Source organism: Crocuta crocuta, unplaced genomic scaffold (genome assembly GCF_008692635.1).
Source record: "Crocuta crocuta isolate KB4526 unplaced genomic scaffold, BGI_CrCroc_1.0 scaffold318, whole genome shotgun sequence".
NCBI classification, from domain to species: Eukaryota; Metazoa; Chordata; class Mammalia; order Carnivora; family Hyaenidae; genus Crocuta; species Crocuta crocuta.
Window position 1 is genome coordinate 4,114,087 of NW_027531425.1, and position 26,753 is coordinate 4,140,839.

At 39.2% G+C, this 26,753-nt stretch overlaps 1 protein-coding gene and 2 pseudogenes across 1 annotated transcript in view; 1 reads left to right on the forward strand and 2 right to left on the reverse strand.

Annotated features, from left to right (window-relative positions):
* The window catches only part of IPO9 (importin 9), a 52,911-nt gene that overhangs the window by 17,288 nt on the left and 8,870 nt on the right, over window positions 1-26,753 (reverse strand). Inside the window, exons 2-13 of the mRNA XM_077771983.1 lie at window positions 11,722-11,783; window positions 11,420-11,506; window positions 10,438-10,639; window positions 7,068-7,156; window positions 6,180-6,266; window positions 5,495-5,614; window positions 5,278-5,378; window positions 5,021-5,079; window positions 4,286-4,437; window positions 3,166-3,264; window positions 2,169-2,275; window positions 1,661-1,800 (exon numbers count right to left, since the gene is read on the reverse strand). Coding sequence (XP_077628109.1) covers window positions 1,661-1,800; window positions 2,169-2,275; window positions 3,166-3,264; window positions 4,286-4,437; window positions 5,021-5,079; window positions 5,278-5,378; window positions 5,495-5,614; window positions 6,180-6,266; window positions 7,068-7,156; window positions 10,438-10,639; window positions 11,420-11,506; window positions 11,722-11,783 — 1,305 coding nt within the window. The remainder of the gene's footprint in view (window positions 1-1,660; window positions 1,801-2,168; window positions 2,276-3,165; window positions 3,265-4,285; window positions 4,438-5,020; window positions 5,080-5,277; window positions 5,379-5,494; window positions 5,615-6,179; window positions 6,267-7,067; window positions 7,157-10,437; window positions 10,640-11,419; window positions 11,507-11,721; window positions 11,784-26,753) is intronic.
* On the forward strand, window positions 23,898-24,319 carry LOC144238269 (cytochrome c pseudogene; annotated as a pseudogene).
* On the reverse strand, window positions 25,212-25,964 carry LOC144238204 (uncharacterized protein C8orf58 pseudogene; annotated as a pseudogene).

The following is a 26,753-nucleotide window of genomic DNA, read 5'->3' on the forward strand; positions in this document are numbered from 1 at the left end:
CACTATAAGCTGCTTGAGGACAGAGACTTGCTTACTCAGATTGTCACAGGGCTTAACTTAGTTACTTGTAAAATAAACATGTAGTTGATGAGAATTACTGAGCAGAACCTAACACCCTGTGCCATCCATATAATTCCATACTAATTTATATAATACAAGTAGCACCTCTCAAAATATGGTCTAGGGACTCTTGGGAGTCCCAAGTTAAAACTTTCATAGTAATACCAAGACATTATCCATCTTTTTCATTCTCATTCTTCCTTAAGTGTACAGTGGAGCTTTCCAGAGGTCATCTGATGTGTTGACACCACAGCTCTGACAGCTAATGAAATGTATGCTCATAATTCCTGTATTTTAGAAACTCCTCAATTTTAATTTTTAATATGTTAAACACTGACACATACAATTCACAGAAAAATCTCTTTTGGATCACTGATAATTTTTAAGAGGGTAAAGGGATCCTGATACCAGAAAGTTTGAGAATGGCTGGTGTAGAAAAAGTTTTGAACTATAGGCAGGACAATGGTCTCAACTGTAAATATTCTCAAGTCTCCACGGATTTTTTAAGGTTCTTTGCTAAGGTAAATTCTATAAAAAAATATGTTGATGGGTTTAAGAAATTCAAATACTTTCATTCAACACATAATTATGAAATGTCTATTATATGCAAGGCATTGAGGGATACAAACATGTATTAGACATGATTTCTATTTTCAGACACATTATTCTATGAGAAAAGAAAACATATTCACCAGCATAAGCTAAGTACAGAGTGAAAAAAGATATTCCCAATGGGTCTGAGCTCTGGATGCTCAACCACTTTAATTCTGTGATTCAGAGAATGGAAGTGATGTCATGAGATAGCTTATAACAGATTACCTATTTAGAGACAGAGTAGAATGCTTTCAAATGGCTTCAAGTACTCAAAGGGCTAGCCTACCAGCGAGAGGCAAGTGAGAGGACTGAGAACAGAGCAAACAATTAACATGTCCCATGATTTACGTACTCAGAGAAAGCAAATATGGCCTTTTGTAATGGGGAAAGTCTCTAAGGATGAGAATAAGGCATGGCATAGGCAGAAGCAACGTACTGAAGATGGCAAAGAGAGAAATGATGATTCTTAATCACTGCTCTGCATTGCTGGAGAAATCAATCTAATATAGTACAGCCTACTTTTATTTTCTTTTAAGGCAAGTAGCTAACATGAATATGAGAATGGAACATTTTAATTATCTGAATACTGGCCAAGAATAAAGTTTGAGAAAAATGACAGGAAACAAACAGGAAGAATGAGCCTGACATAAACTGCCTGAAGGTATTTTGAACTTAATAATGACAGAACTCAAGCCAAAGTTCTCAAGATACAGCAACCAAATTTGCATCCCATTCAAATGCCAAAACCAGCTATAAATGTGAGCACTGATCTGGAAGGAAAGTAAACAGAGTGGAAAAATTATGAATGTGGCAATATTAGTCTGTTTGTTGGTAATGCTTGAGCCATGGTCTCTAGGCTGTGTTATAAGTTCAGATGAGTTCAAGCTCTAGGGTGGAAAGAATTTTCACCCAAAGGACACATGAATATCTGGTCTACCTATCTAAGTGAAAAACATAACTGAGTTGATGACAGGTCTAGAGATCTTTCTGAATCCTGGCATTGTACCTGAGAGGTTGAGGTCTGCGAGGATGACATTGGTCAGGAACCCATGCATGTCAAAATGAATCCTGCCATTCTTCACACTGTCAGTGATGATGGACTTCACTGAGCCAAGGGCAAGCATACATGCCTCATGTATCTTCCACCTGCAAAAGTGATACCATAGCCTGGTAAAACAAACTACACTGCCAAAAAGACATCTGAAGGAAGCAGAAACATGAATGGACATTCCAGCACAATCTGACCCAAAAGGGGAGTTTATCTGCCCTTCCAATCTAAACCTGCCGCTGAAAACAGGGAAATTTAATAACAGATTTTTGTAATAAAAAACAAAGTAAAAGTCCTTCCCTTCAAAGCTTTCTAAATCAAAGGGTAAAATAAAAACATCTTAAACAATTATTTTAAGGTTGGGAGGAACAGCTTTAAAACACATGATTCAAAGCAAGGACCTGACTGCCTCAGATCTGATGCCCAGAGTATGTCCCTAAGTTACGTATCTGGTGCTCACTCTTACCAGTGTTCGGTGCCGCTGTTTTTGGTTTGCTCAGCTTCTTGTAAATGCCGAGTGGCTGCAGCAGCCAGGGCCGCTGCACTCTCATTCTGGAAATCAGTGGCCACAGCCTAGGGAGAGAGGGTAGGGGCTAATAAACCTATCTGTGCAATTAAACCTATTTTAACAGCAAACTGCAAATTTAACTGCAAACTCAATGGTTTACACTCTTTCACACATACATGCCAAGTCCCAAGTAGGCCCATTAAAAGTATAATCCCTATTAGTGCAGGGTCTTTAATGGAACTAAAGTAGTATTTCTGCAGTGCCTAGGCTTGTAAAGCTAACAAAATATAAAGCTCTCTGGCTATACTGAGCAGAGTGTAAGCAATGATTAATTCAGCTTCAAATGAAGCTTATTTATTTATTCTCTGGGAGCTTGACTGTAGAAATAAAAGGCTAGTCTATGAATTAATTGAAACTTAGTGTGATCTTTGATAGGTGCCTTAGAAATACTAAAGGTTAATGGGAAGTGTTCACTAATAATGAGAACCTCCTACCCAACAGGCAGCAAAAGGCAGCTTTTTCACACTTCGGCCCAGAGACAATTCTGTGCTCTAGTTGGAGCCAAAGGAAATAGCAGATGTTTGTTTGGATGTTCATCTCTCAGTAATCTAACTTTTTAAAAATGTTTGCCAACATCTGGTTTATGCTAGATTCTGGCTTAAGAGTGAATTAAACTGAATGTTCCTGATTCAATTACCCTTACTCATTAGAACACTTGACCCTCTGCATAATTTTTACATCTAATATTTACTTGTAAGCCAAAACTAGTAAGAATGACTTTGGAATTCCTGAGTCTCAAACTTCATTTAAGATGCTCTCTTATTATCCTTAAAGAAGTCTAAGATAAAGTCACTCAATAACACTGCTCAACTTGGGTTAGTTGTCTAGAAAGAAGAGGAACAGTCAAGTGACTGATTAGGTTACTTTGGTTCAAGTATCAAGGGAACCCACTTACAAGCAATAGGTCTTGAGCTGCAATCCTAACAGTATAGGAGAAAGTATCATCATCTTCATCTTCTACAAACTGCTGGGGGTTGGCTGTCCATACTTTAATCTGAAAGGATAGTGAAGTTAGGTCTTTGTGAGATTGCCAATCTGGTTCATATGCTCCCCTTTTTCAACCACACACACAGAAGATTTCAACCTTCTGCTTTTATTTTATTTTTTTTAAATATTTTATTTTTAAGCAATCTCTACACACAATGCAGGGCTTGAACTCACAACTCTGAGATCAAGCATAGCGTGCTCCACCGACTGAGCCAGCCAGGCGCCTCCTTTTGTTTTTAACTGGAGCAGAACTCTAGCCTCAAAGTCTTTTCCTTTTGATGTAGAGAAGCAAATCCTATACCAAGGCAAGTAACAAAAGTTACTGTTCTCTAGTAGACACTGTTTTAGAATGTTGCTGATTACTAGTTCTCTGCTACTTTTAATCAGCTTTTATTTTCTCATAGATCAACTTTCTGAATATATTAGGTCTGATGGAATATTTAATGTGAAAATTATGTCAATTCTTTTGCTGTTTATGTAAGAGAGCCATTATCTTATTTTTTTAATGTTCTTTTCTGGTCTACTGACCCAAACTTCCAGATAACACGGTCTTTGGTTAGTGGTACTATGGAAGCAAAAGTAAAAGTATTCTCAAAGTCCAATTATCTAACATAGGAGCCAATAAAACCATAGCACCCAGAGATTTCCATCAGGGGCTCCTGAGTGGCTCAGTCGGTTGTACATCTAACTTTGGTTCGGATCATGATCTTATGATCGTGAGTTCTGAGCCCTGCACTGGGCTCCATACTGGCAATGCAGAGTCCGTTTGGGATTCTTTCTCTTTCTCTCTCTCTCCCCCTCCCCTGCTTACATGCATACATGTGCTCTTTCTCAGAAATAAACATTAAAAAAAAAAAAGCTTTCCTAGAAGTTATTCTTCTAGTGTCTATTTTTAGAAATAAAACTGTTCACTTGACCTAGATCTCACATTCAAGTTGCACTTTCCAAAAAGAAGCTGGTAACTGTTCTCCCAACAGTTTGTAACAATACTGTAATACAAACAATATTTGTAACTCCCAAATATTTACCTGTTCCTCAGTGATTTGCATGTACAGGATTATATAGTATATCAACTCAGGCAAGGCTTTCTTAACAGTGCTTTTGAATTTGCTATTTTCTAGGAGGGCATGGACAAACTCAAAAATGCTAAAGACGAGATTTTCAAAGCCCAGGACTTCACCTACAGGAAATACACAGGAGAAGATTTTAATGACAAGCAAACAAAAGGAAAGCATGAATGCTGGAAATGAACTATATTATCCTGGTAAATTAATGAATATTTAAAGTACTTGCTAATTTTTATTCCCAAGGGAACACAGAGGGACGCTAAGGAGTCAAACAAAGGAACTTGGAGAATATCAAAGATTCTTTGTTTTTTTAAAGTAAAAGAATCAGAAACACTGACCATATTTTCCAGCATGTCTATTTTTGATTTGAAATACTTAAAAAATATTAAAATGGAAGTAAAAATATAATCATCTGCCACAAAGAAGTAGGCTGGATTAGACAGCCTTAAGGTATCTCTTCCTAATCAGAAATTCTATTTTATGAGATTTATGCAAATGCCTTTGAGAACAGATTAAAGATTTTCAATGTCTCATTTCCCCACATCTAATACACTGAAAGGAAACTCAACTAGAAAACTTAACTTACGAGAGGGAAGCCTCTATATTACCGCTTTTATCTGTCTCTGGCTTTTTTCCTTTCCTAGAGCCCTTTCCTCACCAAGTGGTATATCTGTTAAGATCAGATAAACTACATACCATCAGAATCCACAGGATCTTCTACTTCTTCTGTGTAATTTACTTCTGTCCTCACATAAGTATGATGAAGAGTAAAGAAATAGAATTTGGAGTCTGCTTTACATATTTTCTACAAGAGAATGTTATACATTCCAACACTAAGAGTAGATACTTTGATAAACTCATTTAAGAAAGTGGAACCATATGTATGCAAGACCTAATGCTAGATTCCTGACTACGGGTGGTAGCAGGTCCTTTAAGCTTTCTGAAAAGGATATAAAGCTGCACTCTCAGTTAGGGTGTTCCAGACAATAGGCAGAATCTGTTGCATGGAGGACACCATGTGCTTTGGGAAGTTTTTTACCAGGGCTGTCACTGCCTGAGAAATTACAGAGAAAAAAAAGACCTGAGAGTTACAAGTGATATAGGAGAAAAATCAATGATTTCAGACCACTCTCTAAAATTCCAAGTATCTCAATGGTAGTAAACATTTACCTTTAGGACTTCCATCTTAAACCCACTGTCAGATGTGGGGCCATCTGGTATCTGGAGGGCCTGAACAAAGGCCTCTGTGAATTGCTGCACCACAGGAAAGATCAGAACTTTGGCTGCACCCTGGTAACAAACCACAGTCAATATTGAACATACTTATAAACCAATGGCTTCAATGCACATTATCAAACACCAAGATTTGAAGCATCAAAAGATTTCTCTGGGCTCAGGTTCTAATCATAAAAGTGCAGCTAGAAAGTGACTGGAAATGTTACCCAAGAGTTCATGTTTCCTTCTCTAACACCTGCAGTTCCTCACCATGNACATCTTCTTGATCACCATGGCCTTCTTAAAAGTTATTGTACAAGACCAATTTTTCAAAACTGCTTCTGAATGACAGGGATTGGTGTTTTTCAACTAGCCTTGTCTCATGTGAGAGGGACGTAACAGAGTAGTGAAGTTCTGGGTGATGACTAAAGATGCTGATAAGGTGTTTAGAAGACATAAGGCGCAAACAAAAGGAAACTAAACTATGTACAAATGAAAATGTAACCAAAATGTTAAATGCAACCTTAATTAGTGTGCATTCTGGTACTACTGAAATGAAATGAGTCACTGCTATGCCTCCAATGGAAGGCATAAAGATTTTTAAGCATGAAGTCTGTTACTGATCCAAAGGCTTCCTTACCTTTTCCAATTCCTCCATGTTACAGATCATATGGGCACAAGTGGTGAAAATCTCCACAGCTCGGGAACGGGTTCGAATACCATACACCTGGGAAAAGTTACAGCGGAACCCTGAGACAGGTGTGTGTGTCTATATTTGCCTATCTGTGGTTAGAAGAAAAACTAAGACTTCTCAATCCTGACATGGGATTGCATTCCCTAGAGATGGGAAACGTCACCTACTCACATCCAGGAGACAGACTTCTTCTGTAATCCAGAGACTAAAAGCCAGCAGAATGTTAGAACTCACTGGAATTAACCTATATATGTAGGCCTCTGTGGGCTGATTTGATAAGAAATATTAGGGTCGGCACTGCTTGAAATCTCAACACAGTCAACGTATTTCTATCAAAAGACAGGCCCTTGGTTGGGGACAGAGAGGAGTAGGGGGGTGAAAACATTACCCATTGGGCACTCATAGTTTATTGTGAATGAGTCACCATTTGTTTATACATTAATCAAATACATATACAGTATCTTATAAGCCTATTATTGTGGGCAATGCAATGAAAGACTTCCACACACCTGACTGAGGGGAGCAAGCTCAGGCAGGATGCCATAACGAGAGGACAGAGGGAACACAAAGCACTAGGTGCTCAGGGGTTGCAGGGTGCCAGGAGGTATGAGATATGTGAAGAAACTGTGCAGCTCTTTCACTCCCTTACCAAAGGCTGGCCCTTGCAGTTATACATGAAGGATCTAAGGTTAACCCAGATTCAGATCTCTGTCTGGTCTGGTCTTTAGGTAGGGGGATCGCCGCACATACAACAGTCTCCCACACGAGACGTGGAGGCTGACCAGAGCCTAAGCAGCACCTGTTTGCTGTGATCCTGGAGCGGAGATTGCATACCTCGGCCATAGTGAAGATCTTATACATCTCTGGGAGGATGACAGGAGCAACAAGTGGCATCTGTGTGTCTGTTACTTCTCGAGTGAATTCTACAAAGATAAAAGGAGTACTATGAAAAATACTGCTTTATAAAGATGGAAGCGGGAACATTTTTCGCATTGCTTCTAAGTGGCAGTTCCCAAGTAGATAGACTACAGGTAAAGACACAGGCCTGGTGGTCTTATACTGGGGAAGGAACAATAGCAAGAGTTATTATTTGTTAGAAGGGGAAAGAGAATAGCACAAGGATAAGGAAAATACGTAAGACTGAGGAAAAAATAACTTTGTATAAATACTGAAAGAAAATCTGTTAAGAGCTGTGTAAAAGTCCTTTTAAGGTCACCTGAGGAAAATCCTGTATTTAGTCTAATTTATGCCTGATTGTCAACATCCAGGTACACTTTAAGGTGTCTTACCTTTGGTTCCATTCTTAACACTCCCCTGGCAAGTTGTTTTGATCCACATAACAAAACATATGCAGGCTTACTAGGCTTCAACTCCACTCTGTATATGTTATTCTTCCCAGTGAATGACATTTATTGACCTAGAAGTCAGAGGCTACTGCTCATTGGAACATAAAGGATTTCTACCAAATGAATGTGGCGAAAAGAAACCTATATATGAAATGAAACTTGAAGGAGGTGAGGGAGACAGAGGTGGTGCCTTTCTCTTCACTTTCTGCACATGGCAATGGGACAGCACGAAGGACCCCGGGTCTCGTGTTACTAAAACTGTGATATACAAGCCCTGGGGTTCCAGGGTTTATTCACTTTATCTGATGCTTTTCCTGGCAATCCCACATTATCACTACAGAAATGGAGCTAGTGAACTGGGACATTTTTCAGGAGAATCTGTAACTAGAAATGCAGGTCGGCACTTTCAAGGTTACTATACCCCACAAATTTTGGGCAATGTTAATTGCCAGAAGTCAAATGAAGATCATATATTCAAGGCTGAGTCTTCTTTACTAGCTTGGTTTCCTCCTAAAGAATAAATTTTGAGCTTTGAATAAAATGAGTGTTCTATTTTCTTTAGAAATCCAAAGAAATTAGTCCAAACAAATGTGATGAATAGCATATTAACGAAAACAAATTTTATGGAAAATGTAGTTTAACTTAATCCTACTAGTAAAGTGCTTAATCACATTTTTTACACTCCTATAATCATTCCTAGTAGTCTCAATTTGTTAACACTTTATAAGCTCAAGTCCAAAGTAAGTTTTCTGAGGTCACTCAGCAAGTTAGAAAAGGTATAAGACACTGGAAATATCTCAATCTCTGAACTTTGAGACAGAAGAAAAAGCTGTAGCTGTGGTCAAATATTTCAATCTTTAGCTGCTATGTTTGCATTTCCTTTACACCATTAGTGTTAGTTACTTCTCATGTACAAACAGATAAGCTTAATGGAAAGTTTATTAACGGGAGATTGGTATAGTATCTTTTTTTTTTTAATGTTTTTTAAATTTTATTTTTGAGAGAGACAGAGACAGAGACAGAGACAGAGGATCCACAGTAGGCTCTGCAAGATCATGACTTGAGCTGAAGTTAGACGTTTAGCTAACTGAGCCACCCAGGTGCCCTGAGACTGGTATAGTATCTTAAAAAACACTAAAGACAATCAGTCTCATTCTCCTACAGTCTCCTGTTCACACACCAGTGTCCTGCTGTCTTCACGCATGCCTGAGTTGCTGCTGTTGGAGCACAGTTTATCCTCGTTTGAAAATACGTGAAGCAGCAATTTGGGAATGGAGGTTGGCAGCCATCCATCTCATGTTTGCTGACTCGAACAGAAAACAATACACATTTCCCGCATAGTTCTTTCCCTGTGGCTGAAAGAAAAGTGATCTCACTGAACAGTGATTTCCTTAGTCAAGCACAATGATGGTTCTATAGTATCCCAACTATGATAAATGTACAACCACTTCTCTCCTCTAAGTTTTTAAAAAGCTGAACTTTGTGTTGGAAGACTGGAGGGTAACATGCTTCTTTCTCTTGGTAGAAAACATAGCTGTTAACTGATACTCAGGCACCATGAAGTTATAAAGAATCCTAGAAGATTAACTCCGTGGAGAGGAGTATATGAAGTTACCTGAATAATGAGTCATACAAGAAAAGCAAGAGAAATAATAAGCAGGGAAATGAAAATCTGAGCAAGGAACATTTTTAATATAGTGGGCAGTTCAAAAAGGGAGTGAAGACATGGGAAGAGGAGGTCTGAAACAAAAGGGGATGAAGAATTTGCTTTTGGACAGAGAAATGCTATCATTTACCATGAATAGAACATGGACTAGTAAAATTGGGACTAGATGCCAAGTTCAATAAACTGAGAGTCAAGAAAAGCAGAAATGGTACTCATAACTCAGTTAAGAATACATTTCTGGTAAGCTATCAGGTCACAGAGAAAGAGAGAAGATATAGGAAGACATTTCACAAGCCTGTATGAACAGAGGGGAAATATGATTTCTAAAAGATCAACAGAAAGGATGATGTCCAGGTAAGGATTCCTTGAAGGCAAAACAGAGTAGTGACTTCATCTAGGGGGACAGGAAGCAAAGAAGAACTTGCAGAGTTGGTAAACTCAGGCCATACCTATATGAAAACAGGTTCTATGAGGAATTAATAGATTAATCAAGCTTAGACAAGATATCCACCAAATCTCCTTGGACTAAAGTATTTTTATCACTTTCTTAGAACAGAAAGAAAAAAAAGATACCAAACACTTGGTCTACACCAACCAAGTGAAAGTCAGAATTATATAGTTAGACTGTTCTTATCTTCTTACTTATATTCCTATAAAAAAATGCTATTTGACTATTCTTAACTTTGCCTTGGTTGAACTAAGTAGAAAATGAGTATAATAATGATAATGCTCATAACGGCTAAAATTTACAGAGTGCTTACCTCATGTTAGTTATTGCACCAAATACTTTATGTAGATTTATTAACTCATTTAAACTTACCAATTTTGAGGTAAACACTATTATTACCTTCATTTTATATACAAGGAAACTGACTTTCAGGAGACTACATAACTTTGGTCAAGGTAAAACCAGAATATGAACTGAAATCTGAATCCTCAACCACTATGCTATTACTCTATCCTCAAGTGGTAAGGTTTCATAGTAGCAGAAGTACTATACCAACTTGATTCCCTGGAAAAAGTCAAGGGAGCAGGAGGATAGACAGACATGGAGACAAAAACTAGGAGGGAAGAGGAGCATCAAGAAGAGCTATAAATTTCAGTTCCTACTGGTCAGGGCCATTCTGTCACATAACCTCTTGCAAGTGTTCTTGAGATCCAAGGACCAATACCAGGGAATAGCTTCTGATACCTGTCAGCACTCGCATGGCTCCATGGACTGCATTTAAATCTCCGCTCACCAACATCTCCATGAGCAGGTTGAAGAGCTGGGGCCAAGCTTCAGGCCAGTCCCAGTGGGCAATGGCTGACACTGCATAGGCCACACTGGAGCGCACCTTACTTATTGATTCTCTCAACCCATTGGGCAATAGCTCCCGGATAACAATTTTTGCCTGCAGAGGAAAAAAGCCCACCTGTCATTAGCCCAGGATATAAGTGACTGGCAGAATTTTATCCAGTTTATGTGTTGAAAAAACAATGCATGTAAGATACTGTGGATCTATCAAAAATTCCAATACACAAACCTGACAAATCGTTCATTTGGAGAGTTCATCTATTATTTCTAAACTTATGCTGTCCATTATAGTAGCCACCAGCTACATGCGGCCCTTTAAATTTAATTAAAATAAAATGTAAGAAAAACTTCAGTTCCTCAGTTGCATCAGTCACATTTTAAGTGCTCAATACACGTATTTGGCCAGTAGCTACTGCACTAGACAACACAGATAGAGAATATCTCCATAGTTGTAGAGTTCCAATGTGCAGTGCTACCCTAGACCTTGTACCTCAGAATTTCTTGGGGGCCCAGAATGGCTGCATAGCGCTGTACTAAGTAGAAACATTGGTTTGTTTAATCCTTAAACAACACTTTGAAGCTCGATTTCTAATTCTAATTTTAGATATTTAGGAAATTGAAGATTGGAGGTTAAAATACTCTTCCGATATTCTCACAGCTAGTAAAAGACAGAATTGGAATTTGAACACAGGTCAGCCTGATACTCAGGTCTCTTACCTATAACACGTTCATGCCCATAATGCCAGCTACCAATCAATCTCCTTTTCTGCCTTGTCTTTTTTGATTGCCCCCTGTTGTCAAAGAATGGTGACAACTCAATCTCTTAAGATGGTCCCCTCACTTTCTACAGGTAGACTAATCAAGTAACCTTCCTTACCCTTTCTGTAGTTTCAGGAGGCCTAAACTTCTCTGACTGGGCACACCAGTGAGTTTCCACATATTGCTTCAAAATGACTGATGCCAGCTGCGAAGAGAATAAGCCAAGTAGTACAGCAAGAAAAAGATTTTCTTCATATATACAAATCACATACATACAGATGGCCTAATACATTTGTTTGAAGTATATCTAAATCTGGTACAAAACCCTAGGTTATTGTAAGTTGGTCTTATTCTTTCTCTTTCCAATAAGAAAGTAAAAGGGAAATTACTTATAAATTGGGCCAATCAGTCTAGACTTACCTGACGGATTGCCAGTGCTCCCTGGGGATCCACAGTCAGCTCTGCCAGGTGAACACCAAATTCTGAAAGAGGAAATTTTATTTTGAGTCTAAAAACACCCAGGAAAGCCACAGCAACTCACTGAGCTTTAACCTTGATGCCAACAAGAAAGATTTCAGAAAGGGGACTGATTTATTGCTTCTAAAAGTGCTGGTAACTCCCAAGATTGATTCTTCTAAATAAGAAAAACAAAGCAGGCTGGGCTGCAGGACACGGCTGCTTACAATGATTAGTTCCAGCCCTCTCACTTTCTCTGATTTCTGCAGAGCATCTTCCAAGATGGAACACCTTCCTCTCAGACCAATTAATGTAGTATCTAATTAAAAATCAGTACTATCTAAGCCCAAAGAAAAATTAAAAAGTGAGATTTCATAGGAGTTGTTCAGATATACGCTACCAGGTAAGAGATGATTAAGTATAAGAAAATCTAGCTTTAACAAGTTTAGTTCTAAAAATATAACTGTTGTAAGTGAACAGTTTCCAATAAGCAATGTAAGCAGTAAACTTAAAATGCATATTGAGAGACGAAGCACAATGCTTACATTAAATTTAAAATTTAGATCCTTCAATGTAATCCATATTAACATCTCAATGATGTTTTTTTTCCCCCCCAGAAACAGAAATCCTAAAATTCACACTGAATCTCAAGGGACCTCAAATGGCCAAGACAATCTTGACCAAAAAAAGAAAAAGAGACCAAACCCAGAGAACTCATACTTCCTGATTTCAAAACTTACTACAAATCTACAGTAATCAAAACAATGTGGTACTGGCATAAAGTCAAGTAATATATAGCAATGAAAAGAATAAGAGAGCCCGGAAATAAACCCTCACATACATGGTCAAATGATTTATTACAAAGGTACCAAGATCTTTTAGTGCAGAAAGCCAGCTTTCAACAAATGTTGGGAAAACTGAATATCCACATGCAAGTAAATGAAGCTGGACCCTTATCAAATACTATACACAAAAATGAACTCAAAATGAATCAGGGGCCTACCTGTAATACTCAAAACAATTAAACTCTTAGAAGTAAACACTGGACAAAAGCTTTATGACATTAGATTTGGCAATGATTTTCTGGATATGACACCAAAGGCACAGAAAACAAAAGAAAAAATATATACAAATCAGATTTCATAAAAATTTTAAAATTTTGTGCATCAAAAAATACTTCAATGGAGTGAAAAGGTTTTTCCAGAGGATGGAAAAAACAATTTGTAAATCATTTGTCTGATGGGGAGGCAGGGAACCTGACTGGCTCAGTCAGTAGAGCATGCAACTCTTGATCTTGGAGTTGTGAGTTTGAGCACCACGTTAGGGTAGAGTTTACTTAACAAGAAAAAAATTTTTCTAAAAAAATATCATTTATCTGATAAGAGATTAATATCCTAAACATAGAGAACTGAAATTCAACAACAACAAAACAAACAACCTAATTCAAAAATAAGCACAAGACATAAACAGGTATTTCCCCAAAGAAGACAGATAATGGCCAACAGACATTGGCCAATGGCCAAAGATGCTCAACATCATTAATCATTAGGGAAATGCAAATCAAAACTTTGAGATGCCACCACACACTCATTAGGAGAGCTACCACTGGAGAGCTACCACCAACACAACAGAAAACAAGTATCTGGGAGGGTGTGGAGAAACTGGAATGCTTACACATGCTTGGTGGGAATGTAAAATGGCCCAGCTGCTGTGCAGAATAATACAGTGGTTCATCAAAAAATCAGAAATAGGAGCACCGTATGATCTAGCAAATCCCACCTCTGGGTATATAACCAAAAGAACTGAAAGCAGGGTCTTGAAGAGATATTTGTACATCCATGTTCACAGTACCATTGTTCATAATAGCTAAAAGACAGATGCAACCAAGTGTCCATTCTGAGATGAGCAGGTAAAATGCACTAGTATATATGTACATTGGAATATTATTCAGCTTTCAAAAGGAAGGAACTTCTGCAATATGAAACAACAATTGCTGAAATAGGTGAATCCTGAGGACATTATGCTAGATAAAATACATTAGTCACAAAAAGACAAATGCTATATGATTCAATTTTGATATGAGCACTTAGAGTAGTCAAAATCATGAAAACAGAAAGTTTAAAAGTAGTTGCCAGGGGCTGGAGAAGGGGGAAATGAGGAGTTACTTAATGTGTTTAGAGTTGCAGTTTTACAAGATGAATTATGGGATGGTGGTGACAGTTGTGCAACAATGTGAATATATTAAATACCACTGGACTGTGTACACTTAAAGATGGTTAAAATGGTATATTGAATGTATTTTACTACAAAATTTTTTTTAATTAGGTCTAATTTATACTTGTAAAGGAGTCTATTGCCAAATGAGGCAGATGAATGTAAGACCAAGAGCGCACCGTAATTTTCACATCTCACAATCTAGCGCTATGAACATGGTAGCCATCACCTACAAGTGGCTACTGACCACCTGAAATGCAGCTGGTGAGAATTGACATGTGCTGCAAGTGTAAAAAACAGACCAAACTGCAAACTTAGTATGAAAACAATGTAGTGTAAAATATTTCAGTAATGCTTATACTGATTACATACTGAAATACTTTGCACACATGAGATTAAATGAATACAGTTTTAAAAGTTAATTTTACCTTTTCCTTTTTACCTTCTCGATATGGCTATTAAAAAATTTAAAATCTCATGTGGGACTCCCATTGTATTCCTACTGGACAGCACTGTTCTAGGGAATGAACAGTAACTTTTCAGAGGTGTTCAGTTGTAGCAGGAGCACCAGTTACAATAGGTGCATCATTCCTATTTGGAGGGAGCTGGAGATAAGTGAGGTTAAAGGGATGGGGTAGGCAAGTTTAGGCTCAAATCCTAAAGCCACTGTGTCTAAGCTTAGGCAAGTTACTTATCTTTCCTAAACCCCATTGTCCCCATCAGCAAAATAAAGATAATGGTATCAAGTTACCAAGCAATCCTGTGAGAACAATACATGGCACATAGCAAAAGCTTTAAAAATCAGTTATTGTGGCAATCCCTGTAAAAATTCCAATGGCATTTTTCACAGAAATAGAACAATCCTAAAATTTGTATGGAACCACAAGAAACCCCAAAGAGCCAAAGCAATCTTGAGCACAAACAAAGCTGGAGGAATCGTGACTCCCTGACTTAAAATTAATTTACAAAGCTATAGTAATTAAAACTATGGTACTGGCATAAAGGTACATAGATCAGTGGAACAGAAGAGAGCCCAGAAATAAACCAATGGTCAATTACTTTAGAACAAAGGAGGCAAGAATATCCAAGGGAAAAGCAGTCTCTTCAATAAATGGTGTTGGGAAAACTGGACAGCCACATGCAAAAGAATCAAACTGGACCACTGTCTTACACCATATACAAAAACTAATTCAAAATAGATTAAAAGACTTGAATGTAACACCTGAAACCATAAAACTTTTAGAGTAAAACATAGGTGGTAAGTTTCCTGATATCAGTTTTAGCAATGACTTTCTAGATTTGACACCAAGAGCAAAAGCAAAAATAAATTAAGTGGGACTACAGGCATATCTTATCGCACCTTGTTTTACTGCACTTCGTAGATACTGAGTTTTTTTTTTACAAATGGAAGGTCTGGGGCAAACCCCATGTTGAGAAAGCTTATCGGTGCCATTTTTTTCAACAGCATTTGCTCACTTTGTGTCTCTGTGTCACATTCTGGTAATTATCTCAAGATTTTAAACTTTTCCATTATTATATTTGTAATGGTGATCAGTGATTTTTGATTGTTACTATTGTAATTGTTTTGGGGCAACACAAACTGTCCATGTAAGATGGTGAACTTAACTGATAACTATTGTGTGATGACTGCCCCACTAACTAGCCATTTCCCCTTCTCTTTCCCTTTCTTTGGGCCTCCCTATTCCACGAGACACAACAACATTGAAATTAGACCAACTAATAACCGTATAATAACCCCTAAGCAGTCAAGTGAAAGAAAGAGGTGCACGTCTCACACTTTAAAAAGCTTGGTGAGGAAGACATGTCAAAAGCTAAGAGAAGCTGGGGCGCCTGGGTGGCTCAGTCGGTTAAGCCTCCAACTTTGGCTCAGGTCATGATCTCATGGTTCGTGGGTTTGAGCCCTGCGTCGGGCTCTGGGCTGACAGCTAGCTCAGAGCCTGGAGCCTGCTCAGATTCTGTATCTCCCTCTCTCTCTGACCCTCCTCTGCTCACACTCTTTCTCTCANGCCAGGCCTCTTGTGTCAGTTAGCCAAGTTGTGAATACAAAGAAAAAATTCTTGACTGAAAGTAGAAGTACTATTCCAGTGAACACACCAACGGTAAGAAATGGAAACAGTCTTATTACAGATATGGAGAAAGTTTTAGTGGTCTGGACAGATCAAACCGCCCACAACATTCCCTTAAGCCAAAGTCTAATCCAGAGCAAGGTCCTAACTCTCTTAAATTTTATGAAGGCTAAGAGAGATGAAGAAGCTGCAGAAGAAAAGTTTGAAGACAGCAGAGGTTGGTTGGGTCATGAGGTTTAAAGAAAGCAGAGATCTCCATAATATAAACATGCAAGGCAAAGCAGCAAGTGCTGATGTAGAAGCTGCAGCAAGTTATCCAGAAGGTCTAGCTCAGATAACTAATGAAGGTGGCTACATTAACAACACATTTAAAAAAAAAAAAAAAAAGCTTATTTATTTCTTTTGAGGGGGGAGGGACAGAGAGAAAGGAAGAGAGAGAATCCCAAGCAGGCTCCACACTGTCCGTGCTTGGAGCCTGATGCAGAGCTCAAACTCGCGAACCATGAGATCATGACCTGGGCTGAAATCAAGAGTTGGCTGCTTAACTGAATGAGCCACCCAGGTGCCCCCAACAGATTTTTAATGTAGGTAAAACAGATTTATCTTGGAAGACGCCATTTGGGACTTTCATAGCTAAAGAGAAGTCAGTGCCTGGCTTCAAAGTTTCAAAGGACAGGCTGTTTTGCTAGCAGCGAATATAGCTGATGACTTTAAATTGAAGCCAATGGTCATTTACCATCCTGAAAATCCTATAGTCCTTAAGAATTATGCTAGGATGAGCCTGGGTGACTCAATCAGTTAGGTGTCTGACTTCAGTTCAGGTCATGGTCTCACGGTTCGTGGGTTCAAGCCCCATGTTGGGCTCTCTGCTGTCAGCCCAGAGCCTGCTTTGGATCCTCTGTCCTCCTCTCCATCCCCCACCCCCCACCTACCTCCTGCTCATGCTCACACGTGTGCTCTCTCTCTTTCTCTAAAATAAATAAACATTAAAAAAAAAAAAAGAATTATGCTAGGGGTGCCTAGGTGGCTCAGTCAGTTGAGCGTCCAACTCGTTTTTTAAAATTTTTTTTTATTTATTTCTGAGAGAGTGAGTGAGAGAGAGAGAGTGAGAGAGTGAGCGAGAGCGTGAGCAGGGGAGGGTCATAGAGAGAGGGAGACACAGAATCCAAAACAGGCTCCAGGCTCTGAGCCAGCTGTGAGCATAGAGGCCAATGTGGGGCTTGAACCCATGACTGTGAGATCATGACCTGAGCTGAAGTTGGATGCCCAACCGACTGAGCCACCCAGGTGCCCCATGCATCCAACTTTTGATTATGCTCAGGTCATGATCTCACAGTTAATGGGACTGAGCCCCAAGTCCAGCTATGTGCTGACAGAGTGGAGCCTACTTGGGATTCCCTCTCTACCCCTCCCCCATTCGATCCTACGCGCCTGTGCGCCCTCTCTCTCTCTAATAAACATTTAAAAAAAAGAATTAAGCTTAATCTCCTTTAGAGAGCTCTATAAATGGAAAAACAAAGCCTGGATGATATAGCACATCTGCTTATAACATGCTTTACTGGATATTTTAAGCACACTGTTGAGAGTTATTACTCAGAAAAAAAGATTCCTTTCAAAATATTACTGCTGACAATCTACCTGGTCATCCAAGAGATCTGATGGAGATGTACAATCAGATTAATGTTGTTTTCGTGCCTGCTAACACAACATCCAGTCTGCAGCACAAGGATCAAAGAATAATTTTGACTTTCAAGTCTTATTATTTAAGAAATACATTTTGTAAAGCTATAGCCATCATACAGTGATTCCTCTGAGGAATCTGGGCAAAGTCAATTGCAAAGCTTCTAGAAAGGATTCACCATTCTAGATGCCATTAAGAACATTCATGATTCATAGGAAGAGGTCAAAATATCATCATTAAGAGGGATTTGGAAGTTGATTCCAACCTTTATGGAGGATTTTGAGGAGAGGAAGTAACTGCAGGTGTGGTGGAAATGGCAAGACAACTAAAATTTGAAGTGGAACTTAAAGATGTGACTGAATTGCTACAACCTCATGACAAACTTTAATGGATGAGGGGTTACTTCTTGTGGATGAACAAAGAAAACAGATTCTTGAAATGGAATCTACTCCTGATGAAGATGCTGTGAAGACTGTTGAAATGGCAATGAAGGATTTAGAATAGTATACAGAGTTAGTTAATAAAGCAGGGGCAGGGTCTGAGAGGACTGGCTCCAATTTTGAAAGAAGTTCTACTGTGGGTAAAATCTTTCCAAGCAGCATCACCTGCTACAGAGAAATTATCTGGGGAAGGAAGAGTCAGTCGATGTGGCACACTTCAGTGCTGTCTTATTTTAAGAAACAGCCACAGCCACCCCAACCTTCAGCACCCATTGCCCTGATCAGTCAGCAGCCATCAACATCGATGCAAGACTCTCTACCAGAGATTATGCAAGACTCTTTACCAAAGATTATGACCTCTTGGAAGCTCAGATGATGATCAGCATTTTTTTTTTTTTTTTTGGAAATGAAGTAGTTTTAATAAAGATGCATACAGTGAATTTTTAGACATGCTACTGCACACTTTAACCGAATACAGTATAAATATAACTTTTATATTTACTGGGAAAGCAAAAAATTCATTTGACTCTCTTCACTGCAATATCTGCTTTATTGCCCTGGTCAGGAACCAAATCTGCAATATTTCCAGAGTATGCCTGTATATCACACTAAAAAGTTTCTGTACAGCAAAGGAAAGCACCAACAAGGTGAAAAGGTAATCTACTGAATGGGAAAAATATCTGCAGCTCATGTACCCGATTGGGATTAATATCCAGTACATAAAGAACTCAGACAGCCCAACAGCAAAAGAACAATCCAATTAAAAAATGGGCAGAGGATCTGAATAGACATTTTCCCAAGGAAGACATATAGATGGCCAACAAATACATGAAAAGATGCTCAATATTACTATCATGGAAATAAAAACCACAATGAACATCACTTCCTATCTGTTAGGATGTTATATTGTCAAAAAGGCAAGAAATAACAAGTGTTGGTGAGGATGTGGAGAAAAAGGAACACTTACGCACCATTGGTGGGAATGTAAATTGGTGCAGCTACTATGGAAAACACTATGGGGGTTCCTCCCAAAATTAAAAACAGAATTACTATATGATCTGGCATTTTTACTTCTACGTATTTGTCCAAAGAAAACAAAAACATTAACTTGAAAAGATATATGCACCCCCATGTCCACTGTAGCATTATTCACAATGGCCAAGATATGGAAACAAACTAAATGTTCACTAACTGATAAATGGATAAAAAAGAAAAGAAAAAACGAAAATGTGGTGTGTGTGTGGGTAGTTGCCAGAGATGTGGGAGTGGGAGACATGTGGAAAGGAGGGGGCCAAAGTGGATGAAGGGAGTCAAAAGGTACAAACTTCCAGTTATACAGTAACTAAGTCATGGGGGCGGCCGTGTGGCTCAGCTGATTAAGCGTCCGACTTCAGCTCAGGTCACGATCTCATGGTTTGTGAGTTCAAGCCCTGTGTCTGGGCTTTGTGCTGACATCTCAGAGCCTGGAGCCTGCTTCTGATTCTGTGTCTCCCTCTCTTTCTGCCCCTCTCCTGCTCATGCTCTCTCTCTCTCTGAAGAATGAATATTTAACAAAATTAAATTAAATAAGTCAGGAGAAGTAATGTACAGCATGTCAGATATGGCTAATAATACTGTATTATATACTTTAAAGTTGCTAATGTAAGACAATAGATCTTAAAAGTTCTTTTCATAACAAAAATTCTATAACTAAAATAAAATCATAAACTGTGCCAGTATTGTTTTTATTGCTCATAATGAGTATATTGCTTGGCTTTCCTATCTCTGTAACTAAAGGTACCTTCTATGGTGAATTCTAACTATCACAATTGGGTTTCACTGAAATAGCCATCCAAAGGATATTTATGCAATAGAAAAGCTTAATACCAAGAAAAAGTCACCCACACAGTATTTCATGTTCAAAGCTTATGCAAGCACACAGGTTAAAAGCTACTTTTCGAAAATGATCTATGTCTTTATATTTTTAAATGTTTTATTTTGAAATCATTTTTAGACTTAAAGAAAAGCTGACAAACAGTACACAGAGTTCATGGTATCCTTTACTCACATTCCTCTGATATTAACAACCTACATAACTGTGGTTCAATGATCAAAACCAAAAAACGAACATGGGTTAGTTTTAATTGAACTACAGACTTGATTAGAATTTCATCATTTTCCCTTATTGTCCCTTTTCTGTTTCAGGATCCAATCCAAGATCCCATGTTGTACTTGGCTGTCATGTCTCTTCAGTTTCCTCTAATGCATGACATTCTCTTATTCTTTGTCTTTTATGACCGGAACACTTCTGATGACTAATGATCAGTTACTTTGTAGAATGTGTCTCTCAATGTGTGTTTGACCCAAGTTTCCTCATGATTAGACTGAGGTCATTTTTGGCAAAAATATTAGAGAAGTCCCCAGTATATCCTAACCAGGGAATACATAATGTTGAAAACTTACTGGAAATGTTAACCATGATCACTTACTTGTTAATGTGGGGTCTACTAGGATTCTCCACTGTAAAGGTACTGTTTTTCCCAAGATAAAAATCTTGGGAGAGATACTTTGAGATTATGATAATATCTTGTTTCTTCTACTTTCACACACTGATTTTAGTATCCATCTGTAGATCCTATTGGCAAAAATTATCACTGTGTAGTTTGCCTAATGGTGCTGTTGTATTTCTTTTGTTTTCTATATTCTTTTATTTTATTTATTCTTATTAACCACAATTCTTTTCTAACGAAGAACTGTCCTTTCTCCTTTCTCTATCTAATAATTATTTCTTTACACCAGTGTGGACTCATGTTATTTATTTTATTCTATAGTTTTAATCCAGTACTATCATCATTTATTTTGTTGCCCAAATTGTACTACTGTGGCCATTGGCACTCCTTTCATTTGGCTCCTGTATACTTCTCTACACTACCATCCTTTTTACAGCACTGCCTTTTTTCCTGATATCACAAGATATTCTAGGCTTATCTTGTATTTTCCCTGCTTATGCCCTGAAAACAACTTTTTCTTCAAGGAACCCTGGTGCTTATTTTAGTAGGGAATGCTATTCTATTTTAGAAACCAAGGTCTGGATGCTAGGTGTGCTCAATGCTACTGGGATGTCACTGCTCCTAGGCCCTCTCAGAGAACACCACGAAGAAACATATGTATGTACACTAATGTACACCTATACATACATACGTCCATCTGCCTGCCTGCCATCCATCCATCTATCCATCCACCCATCTATCTACTGACACTTCAGATATCAATCCAATGCCATGTCAATCCAAAGGTTCATTCTACTTTTCCTCTTTTCCTGATGTAATGTTTTCTCTGGCTCTCATTTTCCTTTATGTTTATTTTTTTTTTTAATGTTTTTATTTATTTCTGAGAGAGAGAGAGAGAAAGCGCGACAGGGGAAGGTCAGAGAGAGAGGGAGACACAGAATCTGAAACAGGCTCCAGGCTCTGAGCTAGCTGTCAACACAGAGCCTGACGCGGGGCTTGAACCCACGAACCGCGAGATGGACGCTTAACCAACTGAGCCACTCAGACATCCCTCTGGCTCTAATTTTCTACAATAAATTTACCTATTCATTTAATCCTAGTAAACTAATTACAGAACTATTAACTCATACTCTTGTGAAAAACAAGATATATTAGCCGGAGTACAGTTTTTGTGAATAGTTCTTTTTAACTTTAATCTTACAATATGCAGTCAAAACACACACTATATTCCAAAGTTACTTGGACTAATTCTTTTGTCTCCCAACATCCAATAATAGTTATGTTATTCATTTGTAACAGTCTGGTTCATTTGTTACTACTTCCTTTTGGGGCCCTTCCACCGTTTCATTTTAATTATTTATTTGAGGGATACTACTACAATTCTCAAAGCTATACAAAAAGGAATATTAAAAGAAGCATTGCTCCATCCTCATCCCTATTAACTTATTTCCACCTTTTCTCCACCCACTCCATGTAGGTAACCAATCAGCTTCTGGTTTATCTTTCCTGTATTTCTTTTGCGTTAATGAGCAGGTACATGTGTATTTTTTTATGTCCTCTTATTTACATGAACAGTTGTTTTGTACTTTTTTTCTTAAAAAATTTTTTAAAATATTTATTTTTGAGAGAGAGAGAAAGAGAGAGAGTAGGTGGGGGAGGGACAGAGAGAGAGGGAGACACAGAATCTGGAGCAGGCTCCAGGCTTTGAGCTGTCAGCACAGAGCCCAACATGGGGCTCATATCCATGAATTGTAAGATCATGACCTGAGCCAAAGTCAACCTACTGAGCCACCCAGGCGCCTCTGTACTTTTCTTTTTTTTTTTTAATTAACATTACATTCTGGAAATAATTCCAAATCAGTTCAGAGATTCTTCATTCTTTTTCCTTACAGCTGCATAACATACCATTGTATAGATATACTTTACTCAACCACTCTCCTATTCATACATATATATGTATATATACATACTGTATATATTGTACAATGTACGCAGTTACAATGCTTCCAATATTCTGCCTTTATAAACTATGTTGCAGTAAACAATATGTATTTTTATATTGTTGAAGGTGTACCTTCAACCCCTATAAGTGGGTCTGCTGGATCAAAAGGTAAGTGCATTACATAGTGTTGTTAGGCATGGCCAAATTTTCTTCCAAAAGGTCTGTACCAATTTGCATTTCCACTAGCAATGTTAAGGGTGTTTCTTCACAGCTTCACCAACAGAATATGTTACTATTTTGCCAGTCTGACAGATAAGAAATGGTTGTTTGATTTCTATAACCTCTCTAAACCTTTTTTTTGTACGTTTGAGTGCCTTGGGTGGGGGGTGATTTGTCCATATCTCCCTCGCATTTTTCAACTGGGATTTTGGTCCTTTGTTCCTTAACAACAAAAAAAATTTTTTTTACACTTTAATCTTGTTTTATCCTCATAACAAGACTGTGAGGTGGGTAGAGCAGGCATTATTAAATCATTGGGAAGACTAAGTAGGGAGCTATAACTCAGAAAATTTAATGGATTTTGTCAACATCTAAAAGCTAGTATGAGTCTCTGGTTTCAGCTATGATGTGTAAAGGCTATTAGGGACCAAAGCAGCTGAAGACAGACCTGGAATCTTACTCTGCTATTCTCTACGTTGTCCCTGACCCTTTCATTTCAGGTTCAGTCTTCAGGCGCTCTGTTCCATAGGCAAGACTCAATGCATAGGCACCCAAGATAGTACCCTTCTCTGTTTTGGGCTGTCCATGGAGGTATGAGGAGGAAAACAAGACTCTTACAAACTGCCCACTGAGGAATGAAGGTTAGTTCCAGCCTTCTGCAGTATCTCACCCAGAAGACCAACTCTTTTGAGTGTATCATTCAGAAAAGATGGTTGGATCCAGCCAGTTCACAACAGTGACAGACTTATAGAGCTACACATCATTTTGCTTTAAATATACATCCGTGACACAATAGGCCCCAGTAGATCTCCATGCCAAATACACTCCATGGACTCATGATGAGTAAGTTAGTTCACACTGCCTAGGCCCAGGGATTTCTGGCAACCAGCAAGGAGCCCAGGGGCTGCCATCCCTTGGAGCCTCTCAGGGAACCAGGGCTCCTCTGCCAGACTGCCCAGAGGAGAAAGACCCAGCCTTCTCTTCAGAGAGAAGGGTGAGGAGAGAGCTGGACATCCGGCTGGTGAGTGGGCACCTTCACTTCGCACGTGACCAAAGAGTGATTTAAAAATGGGTGATGCTGAGAAAGGCAAGAAGATTTTTGTTCAGAAATGTGCCCAGTGCCATACCGTGGAAAAGGGAGGCAAACACAAGACTGGGCCAAATCTCCATGGTTTATTTGGGTGAAAGATGGGTCAAGCCCCAGGATTTTCTTACATGGATTCCAACAAGAAACAAAGGCATCACCCGGGGAGAGGAGACACTGATGGAGTATTGGGAGAATCCCAAGAAGTACATCCCAGGAACAAAAATGATCTTCGCTGGCATTAAGAAAGCAGAGGAAAGAGCAGACTTGATAGCTTATCTCAAAAAAGCTACTAACGAGTAATAGTTGGCTGTTGCCTTATTTATTACAAAACAAAAATGTCTCACGACTTTTTTTTATGTGTGCTATATTTAAATTGATCTCATACACCAGAATTCAGATCATGAATGGCTGATAGAATATTTTGGACAGTTTTGATTTAAATAAGATTGGCTTGTGGTTAAATGAATATGATTAGCTTTTTGAACTTTGATAGTAATTCTGGTTCAGCAAGTGCTGTCACTGTTTTCCCCTTCAAAAAATATGATTGGAATTGATTAGATGTTCAGCTTTTCAGAGATGGTAAATGCCATTTCTAAACTTATAGATTGGTTTTATATTTAGGTTTACATAACTGGCTATATTAATATATTTAAATACTGAGGAAATCCCTTCACTATATCAGAACAGCAATATTCAGCTGTGTTTCAAGTTGTGTTTGTTAGCCTGTTAAAGGCAAGGGCTGAAGATAAGCTGGCAACGTCCACTTTATCTTTTTAGTCTTAACTATGCCAATTTAATTAGAATTCCCTGCATTTAAAATGTTGCCTTTTGCTCAATGAAAGGCATTTTAGTGTGGTTTATGTATAAAATTAAATAAAGAATATTAACACTTCTCACACTTTACAGATGACCTGTAAGGTCAGATGCTTTTAAAATTCAGTGTGATAAGTTATAGTAGCAGATTTGGCTTGTGATTGTCTTCAGGATTGTCTTCTAAACCACTATTCACAAGCACAACTGTGGATTTACCATATATGTATGATTGGTAATGGTGCTTTTGCCAACTTGTTAGAAGGGTTAAAGTAAAGGAGATACATCATCAGCACAAATTTTTAAATTATGTGATAAGGCTTAAGATAATTAAAAACAAAATCACAGATGAGAGAGAGAGAGGAGAGAGGAGGGAGGGAGGGAGAGAGGGAGAGAGGGAGAGAGGGAGAGAGGGAGAGAGAGAGAGAGAGAGAGACAGAGACAGAGAGAGAGAGGGAGGGGGTGAGCATCAGTAGCTTTTTCTGTCAGGACCCCAAAGCAGCAACAGGGGAAAGGGTGAAGAAGACTTCAACACACACCCCTCCATGCAGGGTCACATCCCTGCACCAGGAGTTCTCAGCATACACAAAGGTTTTTGTTTGTTGCTTCTTAACCACAAGTGATGGCATAAATGTCTTCTGGAGGGGCTGACATCGAGGTCTTTTAGGAACATTCTTTGACTCAATTCTAGGGGTGGGGCCGTGAGGAGGGGCAGGGGACTCAAAATGTCTCAGACTCCTCCAATAGATCCAGTTGAACAGGACCTTGATCTTGTTCCAGTGGGAGATCCTACTTGTGTTCCTGGGAGGATGGAAAGATGTGTGCTAGCTCTGCTGGGGCCTCTTAACAGCCTGGGAGGATTGGTACTAGGCACCCCTACCTTTAGGGGTAAAGCTGTCTCCTGTGTGTGGCTGAGCAACCCGTGTAACTCACTTGCCTGGGGAAGGAGAAGGTGGAGGTGAAGGGGTCCAGGCTGGCGGCTTCTCTTCCTCTGCCTCAGGATTCCCTGGGGGCCTCTGCGTCTGCAAGCACAGCTGCTGGAGTCCTGCCATCTGCTCTAGCAATAGGCACGGGTGTTCCAGGTAGTGGAGACAGGCCCAGGCTTTTGGCCCTAGGTCCCCCACCACCTCTACTTCTTCCAGGTCTGCCTTAGTGGTCTCCTGTTCCCTTACTCCAAAAAGGGACATTTCACATTCAGGCTCACATGATGACTTCAGGGAGTAGTGGTGGTATGACATTCTGACAGGGTAAGTGGAGCTGGTGAGACACCTTCAGCACCTGCTCCAGCTTTCAGCCAGGAGCTGGCCTAGGTGGGCAGGACATTCCTTGGCAGCAATGGTCAGGGGCTCACAGTTCCCTATGGGCTCAAAGTCCAGAGAAGGTACCTGAGAAAGGCCCAGTAAGGTGGCCTGGGGGCTATCCTCAACCACCATCTCCACTCCTGAGTCCCAGGAGGACAGTTTGAGAAGTGGCTCCTGCCTCCTGAGACCTCTCAGCTCGTCTTTCCCCTCCCAGGAGCCTAGGGAACAACCTTGAGCAGCAGCCGGGATCTGTCTATAGGTGCGCTGACTCCTGTACTAAACAGCCACATGGCAGGTTCTTGACAGCCCCATCTGCCATCTCTTAACATCTTGATTTTCAGGCCAAACCCTTCCTTGCTAGCCATAGGTCCTCTGGGTTGCTCCCTTATCCTTCTAGATAGCACCCTCATCCCATTCTTCTTTCCCAAATACAGACAGGGAAACAGAGTCCCCAGTTTTAAGAGTTTTTTTATATACCGGGGTGCCTGGACGGCTCAGTCGGTTGAGCATTGGACTCTTGATTTTGGCTTAGGTCATGATCCCAGGATTCTGGAATTGAGCCTTATGTTGGGTTCATGCTGAGAGTGGAGCCTGCTTGGGATTCTCTATCCTGCCTCTCTACCCTGCTAGCATTTTCTCTCTCTCTCTAAAACAACAGAAACCCTAAAACTATTTTTCTGAATTTTTTTTTATTTTTGAGAGACAGAACGTGAGCTGGGGAGGGGC